Raw genomic sequence first — 21782 nt, 5'->3', positions numbered from 1 at the left:
ACGGAGTGAAAGAAGGGCTCTAACAGATCTTAACCTTGGAGTGGCATCACAGACATGGCACAGGCCCGGAATCTCAGCCCTAGAGTCGAGGAAAGAGACTGGTTAAACTGGAGGTCAGCTTCAGCTACATGCTACAACCCTGCCTGCCCATCCGCTCCCATTCATTTGTGCTGAGTCTGGAGTTGCAAGCTTTAGAAGCTTTAGCAGGGGAGGACTGACTGACAGCTAGGGCTAAAATGGCCTTTGTTTTGCCTTTTTGAGACAGGGTCTCACTATGTAGTTCAGGCTGTCCTGGAACTTGCTCTTTAGACCAGGCTGGACTTGAACACAGAGACCCACCATCTTCTGCTTTCCAAGGGCAGGGATTCACTCCACACTTCCAACTAGGAAATGGCTTGTATTTTGTTCTCTCCCTCCCGCACGGGGACTGAACCCAGGGCCTTGTGCTTTCCTACCACTGAGCTAACCCTTAACCCTAAGAAATGGCTTTCAAACGTGCGCACGAGAAAAAAAAAAAAAACCAACAGAAATTAAAAAAAATCAACTTAAAAGCCACATAGGGCATCAAGATTTGGTAATAAGATTTATTATTTATTAAAGAATAGAAAAGCCAGGTGTGGCACATGCCTTTAGTCCCAGTATTTGTGAGGTAGAGGCAGTGGGAAATCGACTTCAAGACAAATCTGGTCTAAGAGCGTTCCAGGACAGCAAGGGCTACAGAGAAACCCTTTCTTGAGAAACAAAAGAATGAAAAAATAAAAATGACTGCAAAAGGGAAATACAGGAGGTTAAAGAGGTGTGCCTTAAAGTCGTGTAACTTCCGCAATGTCTTCAACGCTCGTCCCGCTTTAATAGGGCTGGGTCTGACTGCAACAACCCTTTTGAAAATAAAGACAAAGAACAGCTACACTTTAAAAAAAATTCTACTGCACCACATTGCAACACGAGAACCCCTGAGGAACACTGTGGCGCGACCAAAGCCTCTGTAACTACACCGGGCTGGTCCTTGCTGGCCACGGGAAACTCGCTTCCATAAAGGAGCTCCGCATCCCGCGGAGAGGCGGGAACCTCTCCCCCGGAATACAGTCCCCAGGTGCCGTCCCCGGTTCCCACACAACCTAGGGAGCCGCACGGCACGGAGAAAGCGCAGTGATGGCGCTCACCGGCCTCCCTCCCCTGAAAGGCAGGTGTCGCCCAGCCGAGGCCCCCGTAGGCTCCCCAAGGCAGCGGCCAGCGCGGACTAGCCGCGGGGCTCACAAAGCGGATCTCTCGCCCGCCCGCCCGCCCGCCAGCCCGCCCGCCAGCCCGCTCGCTCGCTTCGCTCGCGTGGAGCGCAGGCGCCGCTAGGGCGGGGGCGCGCTCGGCCGTCGGGCGGGCTGCTAGCCCTCGGCCCCGCCCACGCGTCTCCGAGCACGCTCGGGGGAAGGGGGGGGCGGAGGGCCGCGCGAGGGCGGGAAGCGACCGGCTGGCCAGCACCTGCCAGGCCCCGGCGGTCCCCGCCCTACGGTCCCGTAAACTGCGCCAGGCGAGCCTTCCTCTTCCGCCCCTCCCACAGTCCCCGGCGGCGGCCGGCCCTGCCCCGCGCGCGCGGCGGCCCGGCCGTCTGTGACGTAGGCAGGCCCCGCCCCTGACTATAAATACTGGCGTCTCCAGCGCCGCCTTCCCACACTCTCTGGCTGAACTCTTGGCTGCGGTGCTTCCGCCTCTCTTTCTCTCCGTCTCTCTTCCCCGGGTTGTCGCCTGCTCCGCTCTCCTCATCCTTCTCGCTCTGCTGCTCTGCGGTGTGACGAGGCTGAATCCTCTCTCCCCGCCCCACGCAGTTCGCGCCTTTCCTCTTTTTTTCTTTCCCCCTCTCGCGCCGCTCCCTTTTCTCCCGTTCGGCTGCCGCCGCCGCTGCTGCTCAGCTGGTGTCGGTGCCGCGCGTTTCCCCCCACGTCGTCCCCGCAGCCTATGGCCCAGGCCGCCTTGGGTATTTCTGCTCAAGGTAACCACATCCCTCTTTAAAAATTCCGCCGAAAAAGAGAAGACGCTTTACCCGACTCTTTGGGCCGTTATCTCACGTGAGTACCGGACCGAGGGAGGGAGGGAGGCCGGGAGGGTCGGGCCACGCCGCCTCCCGGCTGTCCCGTCGTCGTCCCCCCCCCCCCAGTGCCTGCCCCGCAGCCGGCGGCCTCGAACATGGCGGCCGCCGGCGTGTGTGGCGGTGGCCCGGGTAGAGCTCCGGCGGTGGGGCCGGACACCTGGCGATCTGGGCGGCCGCCGGCAGCCGCCGCGGTTGGGCGAGGGGGCGTGTGCGCGTGGGGCCTGCGCTCGGGGAGGGGTCGCCGTCCCCGCCCGGCGGCATGCGGGCCCCCACCCCACTCCCGTGGTGCATTGCTGTTTCCGGGGAGGGGGCCCAGCGGCGAAGCCCCGAGGGGTCAGGGTCCCGCCGCTTCCCCTCCTCCCCGTCCGGGTCTCCGCGCCCGTCGCGGGGGCCGTGACGCCGAGTGGCCCGGCTAGGCGTTGGGCTGCGGCGGCCTGGGCGCCGGGTTATGAATGGAGCGGGGCGGGCCTCGAGCCGGCATCTGGTGACAGCTGGGAGGAGGCTGGATTCTTGCGGGCGGAGGGTGAGGTGGGGGGGTGGTTCGGAGAGCGCGGTCCCCCTCTGCTGGAGGAAAGTTGACCTCACTCGGGGCCCGGCGGCGGGGAAGCCCGGGTGTCAAGTAGCGAGCGGGTAGGCCTTTGGCCCCTTCTGGAAACCTCGGCGCGGCTGCCCCGCCCCTGCGGCTCTCCTGATTGGGTCCGGTGGCTTTCACTTACCCCAGTCACCTCCTGGAGCCTGGAGATTAGTCACCATGGCTTCGTTTTCGGGTCCTCGCCGTGATCGCGGGGCAGAAAGAGGGCGAAGGGTAGGTGGATGCGGCTTATCAAGTACAACGTTCGCTGCCAGCAATTAGTGATGACGAAGACGGGTTTTAACCGTGTCATTTATCTTGAACGCGTGTCCTTCTGCCTAAGAAACGAAGCGGCGGGGGGGGGGGGGGGGGGGGGGGGGGGGGGGGGGGGGGGGGGGGGGGGGGGGGGGGGGGGGACACCGTTTCCTGCCTCGGGGTGTTTGGATCTTGTGGTGGATCTGTTAGGTTGTTCCGTGTTCTGCTGTGTTTTACTGCTCAGTCTGGGTTGGAACTGATTAACTCTTTCCCTTTCCTGAGTGCTCAGCTAAGGATTATGTGGACTGTGAACTAGCCTGGCAGAAATAGGTCTGACACACGAGAACATGCTTGTACTGGCCATGCCAATAAGGCGTGAGGCGTTCACGTTAAGTAGGAAAGAATGTTGAAATAAAATTGTAGATAATAATCAATCTATAATCAAATAATCAATTTATTTCTCTCCCAGGGTTTTAATAGGATTCTTAACAAAGAAATCAGAGTGGCAAGTCCAACTTAGACCCCCAGCTAACATTGGGCAGTGCTTGTCTTACTATCCAACAGTTTTACTGATCTCTGTTGCAGCTTTAGTATTTCCATATATTAAATACAGCTCTGATTTTTTAAAATTGGCAGTAAATTTTTCATATCTTGTTCTGTGTAATTTTTTTGTTCTTTGAGACAGGGTTCACTTTGTAGAGCAGACTGAGCTCGAATTTACCTCTCCCCCCTCAGCCTGGTGCTGGGATTACAGGTTTAAGTAAGTCTGGCTTCTGTTTGAGTTTTAACAAAGAAGTGATAGATACAGAGGGTTGTACCTGCAGATCCAGGAAGTTTTTGAAGCCACCCTTGGCCACATAATAGCAAAATCCTGTGTCCAAAGAGGGGAGAAAGCTCTATAATCTAAACTGTGAAAATATAGAACATTGCTAACACTCCACAAAGCTTTTTCCATATCTGTTTCTGTGGAGGCCTATCTGGTCTTCCATTTTGTTGTTATTTTGTTTTTAAATCAAAGAACTTAAATGGAATCAATTGAAACACATTCTTTTGTGTAAAAGACTTTTAATTAGCATGTTTTTTGTATATTAATCAATAGGTTGTTCCTGAATTGTGTAAATTAAAAATAAACCAATTTTTGGAAAAGTTGCAAAGATAATAGTAACATTTGTAAAGATGCCAAGAGAAAAACAATTTTGAGTAGTGTCAAAAAGGACAAGGTAGGCTGACAACTTTAATCCCAGCACTTGGGAGGCAGAGGAAGGCGGATCTCTTGAGTTTAAGGCCAGCCTGGTCTACTAAGTAAGTTCCAGGACAGCCAGGGTTTTTACACAGAGAAACTCTGAAAACCAAGGCGGGCCTGGATTTGTATCTTAGTTGGTCAAGTGCTTGCCTAGACTCAAAAGCTCTGATGTCCTGTCAGCCTGTACCCAGTGAGTAGGTGCACACCTGTGATCCTGCCTGCCGTCCATTTGTAGTCTCAGCGCTTGGGAAAGGAGGCAGAAGGGTGAGGATTCAGTGTCACCTTTGGGTCCACAAGAGTTCCAGGGCCAGCCTAAGGCGACGTGGCCTCAGCTCATTTCTACCTCCCTAATTTACACAAATCATTATAAATGATAGTCAGGTGTTTTTCTTTCCTCCTCCATTTTGGCTTTCCAAGACAGGGTTTCTCTGCGTTGCCCCAGCTGTCCTAGAACTCAGGGGTAGGTGGAACTCAGCCTGCCTCTGTCTTTTGAATGCTGAGATTAAAGGCATGAGCCACCACTGCCTGGCTAGTCATTTGTTTTCCACTCCTGCCTTTCATCCACATTTCACTCACCATTCTTCATGCCTCTCCTTCCAGATAAGCATGTGCATTATTTACCCTGTGTGTAATGTCCATCTTACCTTGGGTTCCATTCTTGGTGTCTTTTATTTCATTTTATTTTATTTTTTATTTTTGGTTTTTTTAAGACAGGGTTTCTCTGTAGCTTTGGAGCCTGTCCTGGAACTAGCTCTTATAGATCAGGCTGGCCTCAAACTTACAGAGCTCAGTCTGCCTCTGCCTGCCAAGTGCTGGGATTAAATGTGTGCACCACCACAGCACGACCACTTTTGTTATCTATTAAAATGTCTTTGGAGCTTATTCCCCAGCGGTAGCTCTGTTAAGTGAGAGAGTGTAGATGTCGCGAAGGCTAAGGTTTACTGTCCAGTGTCTCTGAGTGTTTGTCTTGGGTTGCCATGAGCCTCAGCATAGCTGTGAGTAAGATGTGAAGACAACGTCTCATCCAGGGTAACTGTTCCATTCCTTAGGGTAGCTAAGAATTTTACCTGATTCTCAGCATGATTTAGTTGTTTTAACATTAGGTGTTTGAAGAATCAGAATGTTTCTGATTTTAGGTGTGTATAGCACCTCTAAATCTTAACACCATCCAGTCGGTTATTGGGGTGACTTTCTAAAGCTAGTGTGCCAAGCTTCACATTCATTTACTTCTGGGGATAATAAAATGGATCTAGAGGGATTAGATGTGAGGAGGAAAACTTGCCCAGAGCTTTTCAAGTTACTTTTTTTTTTTTTTTGAGACAGCCTCAAAAAAAAAAAAAAAAACAGGCTCTTGTTTTTTGATAATGGATGACCTTGAACTCCTGGTTCCTGGTCCCTTTGCCTCCACAGCTGCTGGGATCACAGGTGTATGCCACCTTGTCCTCCTCCATTCATAAAGCTTTTTAGTATTGTAGTGGGGATTTGTAGCAAAGGATAATTTGAACTTAACCTAAAAGGTATTCCAGATAGTTCCAATACTGTGCTAGAACATTACGCATTTAAAGTCATTTAGACAGATCTTGTCTTATGTAACCTAGGATGGCCTTGAACTCAAAGTTGTCATCCTGTTTAGCCTGCTGAGTTTGGGAATCACAATTACACGGTATCATGCACAGCTAGAATGCCACTTTAATAGAACACTACTAAATAAACTTCATCTGTTAAGTCATTTAAATTAACCTGTTTGAAGCGCAACCTAATTTTTAAAACAGAACTTTTCTACTTTTCTTTATTTCTTTAGGGCGAACTTTCTGACCGAGTATACAACTACCCAGAAGGCCTAGGAGAAGTGCTGTATAGAGAGCAGTTCGACTTCAACGCTGAGCCACCTTGGGAACCTAGCTGATGATAGGGGGGTTCCATCTCCTAACTTGTCCATGTAAGTATCTTCACACCTGAGACCTTAATAAAATTGAAATATTGTCAGTATTTTTCAGAATTTGAAATTGTCTCTACTTCTTGGGACTTTACAAACTTAAGTTAGAGATTACTTTCAGGTGTGACTGGTAAGGCTGTGTACATTGTTTACCAATGATAGGATCATTGTAACATTTTCTTGAATAAATAATAATACTACTATATTTAGTGTATTAGGAAATTGTGCTGGGGTCTGGAGTGGTTAGGATGCTCACAGCGGCCTGTAACTCCAGCTTCAGAGGGTCTGTCTTCCCATTTTGGCCTCCTGGCCCCATCATACCTGTGCACGTACTCATACATAGATTCATACCTGTGTACATACTTATACATAGAGGTGCACATGTACATACATATACATCCACACGAGTAAAAAGTTAAAAATATTTTTTGGAATTGTACTAGTCTGGGTTTTACTATAATTTGCAAAGTGAATTTTGACTTTAGGATTTATTATATTCAATCATTTTCTTAGCAAGTATGAGTATTGGCTGAATCCAAAAAGAGTCAGAAGACTTACTTAACTGAATCCAGGGCTTCCTGTACACATGTGCTGCTCTGAGTTAATAGTTGCTGGTATCAAAGACATGTTAGTAAAGCACTCCCTTTAGTGTGTGTGTGTGTGTGTGTGTGTGTGTATGCCAGCACTGGAGCCAGAAGAGTATATGAGACGTGAGGGGACAGCGTGTAGGATTTAGTGTTCTCCTTCTACCAGGTGTGTTCCAGGGCTCAGATTTACCTGGGCCGTCCCCCATGGGAAAGCTTGAGATGGGTAGGAAAGCAGTTTTAGTTCATGTCTTCCTAGTAATGATCATTCTGCCAGTCAAAGTTGTTTTGTTTTTTGAAGAGTTTTTCATTCATAAGATGGTTTCTTCTAAGTTTGTAGAAAACTAATGGTATAGGAGCCTTTTCTAAAAGATGATGCCTGAGAGTCCCCGCATGCCTCATTTGAGATGGCCAAGGTTATTTTTTGGCTACTTAGTTTTGTATGTGTGGATTATTTTAAGACTTGAGCCATTGTATAAAATGTAATTCCTCAGTAAACTGTGGCTTAAATTTGAGAAATTCATTTATCTGTCTTTTTTTTTTTAAGGTGTTTTTTCACTGTGTAGCCCTGAGTGGCCTACAGCTCACTAAATAGACCAAGTTGGATTTGTGCTCACAGAGATCCACCTGCCTCTGCTTCCTGAGTGCTCTGATTGAGGGTGTACCCCAACATACCCAACTGGTTCACACCTGTAGTCTAGTACTGGGGGCTCACTGACCAGTCAGCCAGACAGGACAGGCCTAGTTGATAAGCCCCAGGTTCCATGAGAGGTTCTGTTGGAATAATACTTGACGTTTACCTCTGGTAAATTGTGTACACACAGTGACCCGCACATACAGATAATTAATGCCCTAGATTTTATGGAATTGAAATTTGGTTTTTGAAACTGAGATAGGTTTTACATGGGCAGAAACAGCACTAGAAAGATCTCAGGAGGGGCAGTTTTCAAGCTATTGCCTAGCTCATTACTCCTTGCAGTGTAGTCAATAAAGTATTTCTTTTTTTTTGTTTTGTTTTTTGTTTTTTTGTTTCTCGAGACAGGGTTTCTCTGTGGTTTTGGAGCCTATCCTGGAACTAGCTCTTGTAGACCAGGCTGGTCTCGAACTCACAGAGATCCGCCTGCCTCTACCTCCCGAGTGCTGGGATTAAAGGCATGCGCCACCACCTCCCGGCCAATAAAGTATTTCTTTGAAAAAAGAGAAAAATTTCAGGAAAACTAAGGTCAAAGCAGTGTTTCTTTTTTGACTTTTTGGAGTCAGGATTTCTCTGTAGCTTTGGAGCCTGTCTTGCGACTTCCCCCTGTAGATCAGGTTGGCCTCGAACGCAGAGATTCGCCCGTCTTCCTCCAAAGTGCTGGGATTAAAGGCATGCACCTCCACTGCCCAGTTTAAAGCATTGCTTCTTTATTTTCATTATAAAATAAATTTGGGAAAATAGATTGAATGAAAATGTTCTAGAGTTCTAAGTATAGCTCTAGAACACACCTACAGTCTGAGAATTTGGAAGGTAGAGAGTTGATCAGGAACTTGTGGCTTGTCTGGACTACATAAGACCCTGACTCATTCATAATAATTTTAGACTCATTTGCCTCAACCTCCCAACTGTTAGGATTACAGGCCTGTGTCACCAAACCTTGCTTAGACTAGTTCTTTTGGTTCTAAGTAGGCACATTAGTTTTTCTTTTATTTATGTATTCCTTATATTGGTATGGGTAATAATTGTGAAAATTCAACAACCTGAAGCATCAGTCTGCATTGTTTAGTGGTTTGTTTGCAACTTAATAGCATGCTTGCTACCAAATTGTTTCCAAGCCACATTTTTAATTTCTATTAATTTTAATCTGGTCTGCTTTTGATTTATTATCAAAATGTTTCTCCCAAGGTTATTTTGCTTCATGTTTTTTTGAGACAGGGTTTCTCTAACATCCCTGGCTGTCCTGGAGACCAGGCTGGTCTCCAACTCACAGAAATCCACTTAACCTCTGCCTCCTGAGTACTGAGATTAATGGCGTGTGCCACCACACCTGGTTTAAATTGGTTTATTTTTAAGTATCTTTTGGCACCAAGATACTTGGTGCAGAGTATTTGGAGGCTCAAGGTCTTCCATAACAGTAAGAGCTTATCTCAGCAGTAGAAAATAGATGTCTTTTGAAGTGGGTCTGATTGCCACTTTTACTTTTGATCAGTTGGAATTTTAAAAGATCGTTTATTCATATTTACATTTTGTGGTGGGAGTTGGGGGGGGGTGTACGTGCTGTTACACATTTATAGTCAGTGGACAACTGACCTCAATCTTCTCTCCACCCTGGGAATCACTTAGGTTACCAGGCTTGCCTGGCAAGTACCTGTTCTTGAGAAATCATATTGCCAACCTATTAGAAGATTTAACAGATTGTAGAATAGGATGTGCAGATAGTATGTGTGAAAGTTAGAGGGCACTGTATAGCGTCTGTTCTTTATCCTTTTAAAAATACTTAAATTTGTTTATTGAGGTATGTGTGTATGTGGAGATGTGCCACAGACAGAAGAACCTGTAGGGGCTGATTCTCACCTTCCCCCATGTGGTCCTGAGAATTGAACATAGATGTCAGGCTTGCTGCAAGTGCCACACCATCTGGATAGCCAACTAATTTGGGAGAAAAACTTGACCTAAATTTGTGCTGACTTGACGCAATTTTTATTGTTTATTTAATGTTAATGTTCGTGAATTTTCCTTTAGAAATACAGAGAGTTGCTGTTGCTCTCTTGTAAGCTGATACATAATATCTAACATGTACCACATGACTGCTGAAATTTGACAAGTTAATAAGTTTGGAAAGACATTGTTTCAAGGGTTTCACTAGAATAACAAATATGGTACCTCTCAGAAGTACAGTATCTTTGTGTATGATAATTTGTGTCACTGGACACTGGGATCCTAGGATGAATCTTCTGGGGAGCCACAAAATATCAGGAAACTATTGGGAGAACTTAAAACACTGGTTTCCTGGAAATACCTCATAACATTGCTAAATATGTGACTGTAAGAAATGTTTCTGAGCTGTCTCCTTTGGGATCTTTTGTGCAGGTATTATAGACGCCATGGTTGGGCATCAGGATGGGTTTTCTCTTCTCCCTGACCTTTAGTGTGTTTGGGGTGTGTGTGTTTGGGAAGGAGGGGGTGTACCGCTATTATACCCAAGGCTTGCCTGGAAATTACTGACTCCTGCTTCAAACTCCTCTAAGTATTGAAATTATAGGCTTATATCATCATACCTGGCTTCATGATAAGGTTTTGAGTCAGCCATTATTTTAAGCTTGTTTATTTCATTAAGTATCTGAAAACTAGATATTCTCACACAGTATGTCAGTCTCCCTAGCCCGCAGCCCCCCAAAAGGCTGATTTTTGAACTTCAGATTATAGCCTAAGTGCTGGAATGACAGGCATGCACCTCATAATCTATCAGACTCCTTTCAGGGGGTTGAGCAGTTCTCAGAGGAGGATAGTTGGGATGGAGGAATTAATGATGACTACCAGTGCTTCACCACACTTTTTACTGAGCTGATCTTGTTTTTGGGTTTGGGGTTTTCTCCTGATTACCTCTACCAAAAATTTTTTGAGCGATTAATCAGTGATTAAAAATTATAAAAAAAATAAGGCATTATGTTCGAAGAAAGATTTGAAAATGTTTGAAAAGCTTTGAAAATGTAAAGGCTAGGTAAATTGGCTGTTTTGAGATGACCATTTTCCAGTTAGCCTTATAGTAATAATATTTCAGGGTCATCCATGCTAATGTTTGCAATTTGTTAGCATGCTAATTGAAGCAGGTTTCTTTTGTTTTGTTTTTGAGAGTTTCTATATGTAATCCTGACTAGCCTGGAACTTGCTATATAGACCAAACTGGCCCCAAACTCTTAGAGATCCACCTGTAGGCATGTGCCACTAGATTGAGCCAGAAGCAGAATTTTGGCTTTTTCTCTGGTAATAAATACTGTTACTTTATGGCAGGAGTAGTCTTACGTGTCTATTGAGGACATGCTGTGGAATGGTGTTACTTTTTAGTTTTTGGAACACTCTATTGTCTGCTGTTCTAGAACTCCAGGATAATTACTATGAATGAACTTAACCGACTGCTAACACTGATGTGATTATCACACTCAGACTCAATGCAGCTGTGGTTACTCCCTCAGGTTTTTCTGGCTTGTAAGGGTGTGAGGTTGTATATTCTTGTATATTCTAGTTGGGTTTTTAGTTAAACATTTTTAAGATGGGGCATCGTATGACTATGGTCATGTAGACTGAAACTAGTATTGACTGTATGTTGTAAATTAAATTTTTAGTTCTTGCTGAGCAAGATGTAATGATTATTGCAGAGATCTCACTCAGTTTGTAAAAAGTTATAATAAGGGGGACTGGAGAGATGGCTCAGAGGTTAAGAGCATTGCCTGCTCTTCCAAAGGTCCTGAGTTCAATTCCTGGCAACCATATGGTGGCTCACAACCATTTGTAATGAGATCTGGTGCCCTCTTCTGGCCTGCAGGCAGAATAGTGCATACTAAATAAATAAATAAATAAATAAATAAATAAATAAATAAATAAATAAATAAATAAATGCGTTATAATAAGTATAATTTTGGACTGGTGCACTGAATGGCTTAGTTGACAAGGGTCCTTGCCACTGAGAAGCAAAGCAAACCTGGTAGTGTGAGTTCAATCCCTGGAAGCCATATAAGGTGGAGGAAACAAATTGGCTCTCCAGCGTCCATGATGGCATGTATACACTCAATGATGAGTAGAATTAAAATGGGTGTTTTCCTTTTTTGCTTTTTGTTTGTTTGCCGTTTTGAGACGTCTCTGTATGTAACGTGGATGTCCTGTGTAGATAAGCTGGCCTCAAACTCTCAGAGATCCACCTGCTTCTGCCTCCTGGTACTGGATTAAAGTTGTGTGCCACTATGTCTGGCTCTCTGTATTTTCTTAGCTTGTAGTCTAGTGCAGCATAATTAACATGTTAAATTTGTTGTGAACAAAAGTAGGTTGGTATGCATGTTGGACATGAATGCCATAATAGTCCTGAGATAGTCTTCTGAATGAACAGTTTTGTCCTAATAACTCCTGAAGAGCTCTGAGTTGGACATATCCCTTATGTATATGTTAGTACTAATGGGAAAACAAGTAAAAGATTTGAACTATTTGCCACTCAAAATCTTAATAGTTGTAGTTATGTGCCCCTGACTGATGAACGTCTTGTCTAGTTTACCACCCTCAGGATAGTGTCACTTGTACCATACTATAAAGTAGCATACATTTAAGCAGCAATTCTACATGTATAAGTATAACATGACTCTAAAAATCCATTATTTTATCATTAAGGTATTTTATTATTTGAAGCTTGGGAGATGGCTCAGCAGTTTAGAGCTTTTGCAGAGAACCCAATTTTGGTTTCCAGAAAGCACCTGTGACTAGTTCACAACCACCTGTAACTCCAGCTCTGGGGCATTCCAGTTCTCTCTAGCCTTCCTAGACACCATTGTTCATGTGCACAGACACATATATACATAGCTTAAAATAAATCCAAAAAAGGGGGACGAGGGCAACTGGAGGTATTGCTCCGTGGTTACAGCACTTAGTGCTGTTTTCAGGGAATGTGAATTAGATTCCAGCAACTGTGTGAGATAGCTTTTATATCAGTGTGCGTCTCCAGCTCCAGGGTCCAATGGTTTTCATAGGCATATGCTCATGTGTGCATACAAATACAAACATGGACACACAGTTTTAAAAAAAGATGGATGAAGACCAGATTGACCTTGAAGAGATCCTGCCTTCCCCTGTCCTCCAAGTATTGAGATCAAGGTGTTCACTGCCAGTCCTGGCAAAATACAAATCTTTTAACAGATTTTTTAATGTTTATTGTGAGTTATCTTAGAGTTTGAAGTAAGTTGGTCTCATTTCCTTAGTCCTTCCTTCCCTCATATCTCCTGCTCTTTCTTGTTCTCTTTTAATATAACTCTTTATGGAAATGTTTTCTGTCTAGGCATAGTGAATTGTTTCATCCCTGGAAAATTGTTTTTATTGTCATTATTAGCTTTCCAGTTACTGTGTGTTGAGGGCAAACCCTGTTCTGGATCTCATGAGTACCCCATGCAGGTTGTTTTCGGTCTGTCTATCACAAAAGTACTGTGAACTTTTATCTCCCACGGGAGCTTCTTGGCTACCTTCTTTAGTATGTAGCTTCCCGGTGCTTTTTCTCCTCCTGAAGGTTATAGTGCCAGTCATCCTGTAGAGGCCTCTCCTAGTAGTTTTTAGACGGGATTCTTCCAAAGTTACCTTGTGTGGTAAGTAACAGGCTCTGTTGCAGGTGGAATGCAGGGAGGGGCTTAGACACCCTTGGTATTTTTAAAGTTGAGCCCTCTAGTGCTTAAGTGAAGAAAAATAGAAATGGCTGCAGTTAGGCACTGTACAGCAACTGTAGCTGTTTACATTTCAGAGACATTGTTTCCATTTGAGTGAGTAAAGATCCTGCTGAGAAGTGGTTGGCCTTTTTAGTAAGGTCAAGCTTCCTGATTAGGTGTCTGCAAAACAATACTCTCAACCTTTCAGCTCTCCCTGTTCTACTTCCAGGGAGGTCTTCACTTCAGAAACCCAAGACTCATATTCATCCAGCCTGGTGTCAAGTGGGCTGTTGCTGCCAGAATTATCTTGTGATTATATGAAAGATGTATCAGTTTCTTCTGAAGTGCAATCAACCATAGAAGCCTTTGTAGCAGGTGTGTAACACGGCAAGTGCCCAGCTGCCACAACCTTCACTTTTGAAAGTGAGCGTGAGGACTCGGTCACCTCATGTTGGACTCCAGGGAGCAGTGTGGTTCTCTGAGCCATTGTTTCTTTTGGCAGCTTCTTCGTGGAAAGTGTATTCTCAAAACACCAACACACAGGTGGAAATAAGACATATTACATAGTTTTTTTTTTTTTTAGCAGTGAGCTCAAAGGAAATTATTTACAAAAGTAGTACTGTGATTTCAGCAACACTAAATGAGCTTTTATTCAATCAGACTTTAATAAAGGTTTTAGTTGCTGATAGCTTTCAGCATGGTAGTGACTAGAGAATGTTTCCTAGTAACTGCTCTGGGCTTCTGGGTCCTGCTGTATGTGCCCTCTGCTCACTCAGTTTAACCTTCCTGTCTCAGACCAGCACACCCAGCAAGTTTATTCTTGTGAAAAGAATGGGAAGGTTTAGAAAACAGCTTTTTGGGAAGGATTAACTTGTACTTTCCCACCCGTGGTATGAACTATTCCCACTTCCTATCACCACATGAACGTTTATTTTCTTTCTTTGGTTTTTTTTTTTTTTTTTTTCTCTTTTGCTTGTTTTTGTCTTTGGTTTTCTAGAGTCTCTACAGGCCTCAGGCTGGCCTTGAATTTACAGATCTGCCTGCCTCTGCTGAGTGTTGGGATTAAGGGTGTGGTCTATCATACCTGGCTTTAACATTGTTAATGCCTCTTAAAAAACAAAAACACTTAAAAAAAGATTTGTCTTTTATGAGAGTAGAGTTTAAAAGTATTTCTACTAAAATAAAGAAAATTGCTTAGCAACTAAAGTTGCTTGCTGCAATCAAGCCTCACAGCCTGAATTCATAAATAAGATCGGGTTGCCTCTGTCTCCTGAGTGTCAGGATTAAGGGGGTGTCAGCACGCCTTCCTTCTAGCAGCTTTAGGCAGCCTATGCCCAAGATGTGTGTGAGAGAGAGAGGCTAGTATATGAAGCTGGCTGTTTGACAGCCAAGTAATGTAAACTTCATTGGAAGTTCCTTACCTTACTCTTTCTATTATTTACCTTGGCACTCATCTCTTTCATTGCTTTGGTGTTTGGTTGATGATATCCCTAAAATTGATCTTCTAGCTGGAGTTACGCTGTTTAAAAGAGTCTGTGCTTAGCCTAAATATCTAGTCTCAATGAACAGATTTATTCCAGTCCTAGTATAACATCCTTTAGAGAATGTCTAGGCTGTGGTCTCTCTCTACTGTGAAACGCGCATCTTATACAGGAGATTTGTTTACTGAACGGAGTGTTGTTGTCTTGAAAATGAATGTTATAGTGCCTTCCAACTTTGAATTGAGTGTTAATTGTGTCATGAAATTTCACTAATAGTACAGCTTATTAATGTGAGTAATTGATTTTATTAAAAAAAAAAGCTGATACTGCTAATACTCCTAAGATACTGCTGATACTCCTAAGAGCTATTGAATGAACTGTGTTCAGGTTAATGGGCAAGGTGGTCTCTAAAATGGGGCCCTGGGGTGGGGGTGGAGGAGTAGCAGAAGGAACCAAGTACCCGAGAAAGGCTGTCCAAGTCTGTCTTGTTTTGTCTCAGATTGTTTGTTTGTTTTCCCCTTCCCGAGGGAGGGTTTCTCTGTAGCTTTGGAACCTGTCCTAGAACTAACTCTTGCAGACCAGGCTGGCCTCAAACTCACAGAGATCCTCCTGCCTCTGTCTCCTGAGAGCTGGGATTAAAATGCACTGCTACCACCCAGCTTTTTTTTAATTAACTTTTTATTTTATTTTATACGAATTGGTGTGAAGGTGTCAGATCTCCTGGAGCTGGAGTTACAGACACTTGTGAGTGGGAATGTGGGCCCTCTGGAAGAGCAGATTTTTTTTGTTTTTCGGGGTTTTTTTGTTTGTTTGTTTGTTTGTTCTTTGTTTTTCGAGACAGGGTTTCTCTTGTGTATAGCCCTGCCTGTCCTGGAACTGGCTGTGTAGACCAGGCTGGCCTCAAACTCACAGAGATCCACCTACACCTCTGTCTCCCAAGTGCTGGGGTTAAAGGCACGTGCCGCCACCTAACTGAATTCTCCATATTCTTGATGCTAAATTGCAGGTAGGCAGATCTCTTAAACCCTGTCATTAGTTATTGTAATTAGTGATCCCTTGGACTTTGGTCTTTGTGCTGTTTCTCTGTTGAATTCTTAATTACCGTTTTCAGTGCCAGCAGGAAGCAGGTCATCACCCTTAAATCAACAAAGGTGTCCAGGTATTCTACCTAAGATTGATTCCTTCTCAGTAGAAAGGGCCTGTGTGTATGGAGGTGCATCTGTAGAAGGTAGGCAGGGGGGACAAGAGCAGGGAGAGGTAGCTCAGTGTCCATAATTAGTGTGCCATGTTGGTAACCTAATCATTTCCTGTGGTAACCTAAGGACACAAGTCCCAGCTCTTGTCAGGGTATGCAGCCCCGGAGAATTATTTTCCTGAACCCAGAAAAAGAGTAAAGGTTTATTTTTGTTTGAGTCAGAAGAGGATTTATCCTGAAAGCCCTTCTTAAAATTGAGGCTAACCTAGTCTATATAATATGGCAAGGTTCATATACAGTACCTGACTTGTACCAACTATGGCTGTTTTATGAAAATAAAAAGCAGCATCTAATGTATCTCTGCTAGCTACCGTGTACTCCTTCCTGGCCTCAGACTAGCAGGTTCCCAAGAGCTGAGAATATAGGTGGGTGCCTCCTCACAGCTATGACCTAGAGTTAGTTTTGCATTTTAGACAGTTCAGTTTTAGAGAGCAATTGTACATGCACACACACACACATATGTTGTGTGTTTTATTATTTAGACAAGGGTCTTTTAGGCTGGCTTCACTTAAGTGGTTGAGGAAGAACTTTAGGATCCTGCTACTGTTACCTCTCAAATGCTGGGGCTTGTCACAACTACTGTTTGAGAAGTTACTAAATGACATCACTCAAAACCAGGGGGTTTGGTGCCTCTTAAATAATTTCACCAAGTCACATGCACCTTATAAGTGACCTATATAGCTGTAAGAGTACCATTTAACTTGAGGGTGCAACTTAGATAGTTTCAGGGTGTCCCTTACCTGTAATTGTTCCTTTTGCCTATGTGTGCAAGTTTTTGTGAAAGTGTCTCATTGTTTGTACAGTCTAGGCTAGCCTGAAACTCATGGTAATCATTCTTACCTTGGCCTTCCAAGTGCCCAAGTGCTGGAATTACTAACATGAGCTACCAAGCCCAAGTGTCTAGAATTTTATTAGAATACAAGCATCTGTACTTTGTTTGTTTGAGACAGGGACTCTACATAGCTTTGACTGTACTGGAACTCATGGTGGCTACAAGTATCCACACTTACTTTACAGTGTTAGGTCATATAACATGTTATGGGACTGCCTTTTTAGTAAGTTTTATTGAACTTTAAATGTTTTATCTGCATTTTTGTGGTAATGGGAGATAAGAATTTAAGTAGCCAATGTTACTCTTTTTTTTTGTTTGTTTGTTTGTTTTGTTTTTCGAGACAGGGTTTCTCTGGTTTTTTGGAGCCTGTCCTGGAACTAGCTCTTGTAGACAAGGCTGGTCTCGAACTCATAGAGATCCGCCTGCCTCTGCCTCCCAAGTGCTGGGATTAAAGGCATGCGCCACCACCACCACTGCCACCATCAAGTTACTCTTGAACTCTTGATCTTTACTGTCTCCTCCTCACAGTGCTGGGTTTATATACCTGTATATCTGGCCTTTTTTTTTTGTGTGTGTAGACATGGGTGTGATTGTGTGGATCAGATATCAACACTGGGTATCTTACTCAGTCATTACCTGTTTTTGTCTTTGAGATAAGCTCTCTTTCTAAATGCAGAGCTTACCCCTTAATAGATTGACTGCTGCCCCAGTTTTAGGATTGCTTGCATCTGTTATTGCAGTGGGCATTGCAATGGGTGTTGGAGATGAGGCTTCAGGCTCTGATGCTTACCCAGCAGGCACTGTACTTCGTTTAATTTACCTTTAAAATATTAAAGGTCCAGTGGGCCACAGACTCCTCACAAAATTAAACCCTTGGGGGCTGGAGAGATGGCTCAGTGGTTAAGAGCATTGCCTGCTCTTCCAAAGGTCCTGAGTTCAATTCCCAGCAACCACATGGTGGCTCACAACCATCTGTAATGAGGTCTGGTGCCCTCTTCTGGTCTGCAGGCATACACACAGATAGACCATTGTATACATAACAAATAAATAAATATTTTAAAAAAATTAAGCCCTTGGCAGTTTTAGTAACTCACTCTTAATACACCACGTCTTAATTATGGAAGTAATGCGAAATTCGATCTAACTTCTATTTTGACAGTTTGTTGCATATTCTAAGGACCCGACATAGGCTTCGTGGCCCGTCTCTTGTTTTTCCTGGTTTATGACTTTCGGCTTTGTGGAATACGGCTGAGATGAAAGGATTTATTGACGATGCAAACTACTCCGTTGGCCTGTTGGATGAAGGAACAAACCTTGGAGATGTTATTGATAACTATGTTTATGAACATACCCTGGTAAGTGTGTGATCATGTTTCCAAACTTGAAAACAGATTATTGATTGTGTTTCTCAGACATTGGTCTAATAAAATGACTTGGTCCAGTTAATTTTTGCAGCTTTAGTTTTAGATGTTTTTGCCTGCGTATGTTGATAGAATTTGATCACTTACTGTGGTTTATGATCTACTATCTCAGCACACTGCAACAAACCCTGTTTATCAACACATGAAGTCGTTTGTTTTCATTTGATTGTTTCCATGTATTTATGTGAATAGTGTTGCAAAGTTTTGTTACCTTATTTTGTCCTGGAACTCATCTGCTTCTTCATCCTGAGTGCTGGGATTAAAGGCATATGCCATTGCTACCCAGCAGGATTTCAGCAAACTTGGAGAACACAGAGTTTTAAAATTGCTCTAGTTTTCAGTAAAAGTACCAGCCAGGCGATGGTGGCACATGCCTGTAATCTCAGCACTTCTCTGAGCTCAAGGCTAGCCTGGTCTGTGGAGTGAGTTCCAGGACAGCCAGGACTGTTAACACAGAGAAACCCTGTCTTGAAAAACCAATTTAAAAAAAAAAAAAAAAAACCAGAGGGAGGGAGGAGAGGAGAGGAAGAGAGAAGCTTCACAAATATGACTAAGTCTCCTAGCAAAATTCACTTATTTGTCTTTGTCATGGGGTGCTTGAGGGGAAGTGGCACTTGATGATGCTAGGAACTCCTGAAAACAAAGGCCATTCATTCTCACCCTATTGTTAGGGACTCTTAATCAAATCTGATGACATTAGTTACTTGCTTTTCTCAGGTCAGGTAGAAAGAAACACCACTTCCTTTCTGTTTGACATTAATGTCGTGGAGTAGTTAATGAAGTACCCTTAACTATTTAATTAAATGCAGTGGGTTTTGTTGTTTTTTTTTTTTTTTTCCCCTTTCTCTTTATCCTTAACAGACAGGAAAAAATGCTTTTTTTGTGGGGGATCTTGGGAAGATCGTGAAGAAGCACAGTCAGTGGCAGAATGTGGTGGCTCAGATAAAGCCATTTTACACAGTGAAGTGCAATTCCGCTCCAGCTGTACTTGAGATCTTGGCAGCTCTTGGAACTGGATTTGCTTGTTCCAGCAAAGTAAGTGTTTCTCCTTTCCACCAATAGCATCATTTTAAAGTTGCTAACTCCTAGCTACATTCACCAGTAGATCAAATGTAAGAAGTTTGATGTTGGGTTTTTAAACAACTATTTAAAGGTTTTCTGTTGGAGTGAAGCGACACCATGACCACAGCAGCTTTTAGGAGAACATTTAATTATGGTGGCTTACGTAGAGTTCAGAGGTTTAATCCATGGTGGGTCATGGCAGTGTGCAGGCAGACATGGTGCTTGCTATTTCTTGATCAGAATGCAGTAGGAAGCAGGCTGTCTCACCGGGCGTGGCTTGGGCATATTTGAGACCTCAAAGCTCTCTCTCCTCCACAGTGACACCTCCTAATAGTGCCATTCCTTTTATTTTCAAACCACCATGGACATTAGACAATAGCCTGTTAATTTTTCAGCTATGTTGATGAAAGGGAAGTTTTTTTATTACTTATGTAATATTTTTGTCTCTATGTATGTGTCACATTGTTTGCCTGGTACCGATAGAGGCTAGAAGTGGGTGTTAGATTCTCTAGAAGTAGAGTTCTGGAAGAGTGTAAGCTTCCAAATAGTGAATGCTGGGTCTCACACCTAGGTCCTCTTCAAGAATAGCAGTGTTTTTATAGCTGACTGTGATGTTTGATTCCTTTAATCACAGCATTTTTTGAGACAGATCACTCTCAAGACTGGTCTTAGCAGCATAGTGAGTTTGAGCCAACGTGGGGGGGGGGTGAAACCCTGTTTCAAAACAAAATTTCTTCATTCTTAGGCTGTCTTCTCTTTGTCTTTTTGTACTTTCCTTTTGAAACAGGATCTGTAGTTCAAGCTTGTCTTAAAGCTTCCTATGTCACTGACGATGGCTTTGAATTTCTGTTCCTCTTGCTTTAACCTCCCAGGTTCTAGGGACAGGTATAGGCTGCCACATCCAATTTATATGGTTCTGTGGATTAGACCCAGGGCTTCATACATGTTAATTAACCAAACACTCTATAACACCTGAGCTACATCCCCAGTCCTGTTCTAAGATACTTCTGACGATAGTAAATATTTGTAAACTATGAGATTGTTCTTGTTAAAAGATTTTTGTGGGGCTGGAGATGGCGGTTAATAGTGCTTTTGCAGAGAAACCTGAGTTTGATCCCCAACACCCAGCAGCCCACAATTACCTAGTTCGGGAAATCCAGTGGATCTGGCTTCTGTGGACACTTCTACTCGCCACAAGCACACATACACTAAATCATCGTGTTTTTAGATTTGATTGTGTTTATGTATGGGAGTTTGCAAGTCCCGCAGTGCACCCGTGGGAGTCTGTAGCTTTGGAGGTTTCTCTGTAGCTTTGGAGCCTATCCTGGAACTATCTCTTGTAGACGTGGCTGGCCTCAAACTCACAAGATCGCCTGCCTCTGCCTCCCAAGAGCTGCGATTAAAGGCGTGTGGCACCACGGTCTGGCCCTGTTTGTTTTTTTTAAAAAAAAAACAGGGTAGGGAAGCATTACCAGTATGTGAATTCTGTGACATATTAACCAACTGTCTAGAAGGCATGTAGTTCAGTCCTCAGCATTGGCAGGAGAAATAGGATACGGTACTTAAAAGTAATTTAAAATTTACTGTTAAATAAATGATAGCGTTAAATCTTTTACAGAATGAAATGGCTCTAGTGCAAGAATTGGGTGTGTCTCCGGAAAACATCATTTACACAAGTCCTTGTAAGCAAGTGTCTCAGATAAAGTATGCAGCAAAAGTTGGAATAAATATCATGACATGTGACAATGAAATTGAATTAAAGAAAATTGCAAGGAATCACCCAAATGCCAAGTAAGTGTGTACCTAAGTGCTTGAAAATGTTGTCACTGATTAGTATTAGAGTTCGTCCCCCAGAGAGGGGGGCGTTAATGGCAGAGCCAGTGCTATTTATTGTAACTTCACCTTATTTAGAATCTATGAAAAATGCTAACAGCATTTTATGTTCTGCCTACTTTTGATCCTTTTTTATGGACTTGAGAAACAGTGAAGCATTCTGGGATATGACTTATTAGCTCATGGAAGAAAATTTGGTGTTGTCATCAAATTAAGGCCATAGCTATGTGTGTTCCTGAAAGTTTATATATCGTTTGTCTAACTCAGTGGTTCTCAGACTGTGGGTCATGACCCCTTGGAGCGCGTTGTCAAACAGCCTTTCACAGGGGTGCATTATAATTCATAATAGTACTAAAGTTACAGTAAGGAAGAAGCAATGAAATTAATTTTATAGTTGGGGATTGCTACAACATGAAACTGTATTAAAGGGTCACAGCATTAGGAAGGTTAACCACTGGTCTAACTTGGTGGCTTTAGTGGTGTTCAGGCATTTATTACCTTGAAAACCTCTGGATAAAGGCCTTTGGGAAAAATTATAGAGAAACCCTGTTTTTCTGAAAAGGGTATGCCCTGTGATCTCCAGGAGATGACTTTGGCTTAGTGTATGCATTGTTTGACAGCTGATTCTAACTGTAAGGAAAATAATTAACTTCTATCAAGTCTTGCTTTCTAATCAGGAGTCATTCATCAGAACTCCTTGGGAAGAGTTTTACATAAAGTTTTTATGCATTTGTAGCTTTTTTAGCATCTGATCATTATTTAACTCCTGCTAATATTTAGTCAGTCTAAGTCTTAGTTGTTAGTAGTTAGTGGTTGAAAAGAAATCACTAGATATGAATCAGGGATGGTGTTGG

The 21782-nt window shown here is 43.4% G+C and overlaps 1 protein-coding gene across 2 annotated transcripts in view; it reads left to right on the top strand.

Moving 5' to 3' along the window:
- Positions 1-1652: 1652 nt before the first annotated feature.
- Azin1 (antizyme inhibitor 1) overlaps positions 1653-21782 on the top strand; it is a 30332-nt gene continuing 10202 nt past the window's right edge. Inside the window, exons 1-6 of one of the 2 annotated variants that reach the window (XM_050161742.1) lie at positions 1653-2060; positions 5954-6091; positions 13274-13419; positions 17772-17967; positions 18895-19068; positions 20714-20886. In XM_050161742.1, coding sequence (XP_050017699.1) covers positions 17866-17967; positions 18895-19068; positions 20714-20886 — 449 coding nt within the window. In that variant the 5' untranslated portion in view covers positions 1653-2060; positions 5954-6091; positions 13274-13419; positions 17772-17865. The remainder of the gene's footprint in view (positions 2061-5953; positions 6092-13273; positions 13420-17771; positions 17968-18894; positions 19069-20713; positions 20887-21782) is intronic. The other variant, XM_050161739.1, reaches the window with a different exon arrangement.

This window comes from Alexandromys fortis, unplaced genomic scaffold, assembly GCF_014885135.2.
Source record: "Alexandromys fortis isolate MF-2015 unplaced genomic scaffold, M_Fortis_MF-2015_v1.1 scaffold_17, whole genome shotgun sequence".
In the NCBI taxonomy this organism is placed as follows: Eukaryota; Metazoa; Chordata; class Mammalia; order Rodentia; family Cricetidae; genus Alexandromys; species Alexandromys fortis.
This window is presented reverse-complemented; position numbering and strand designations above follow the sequence as displayed.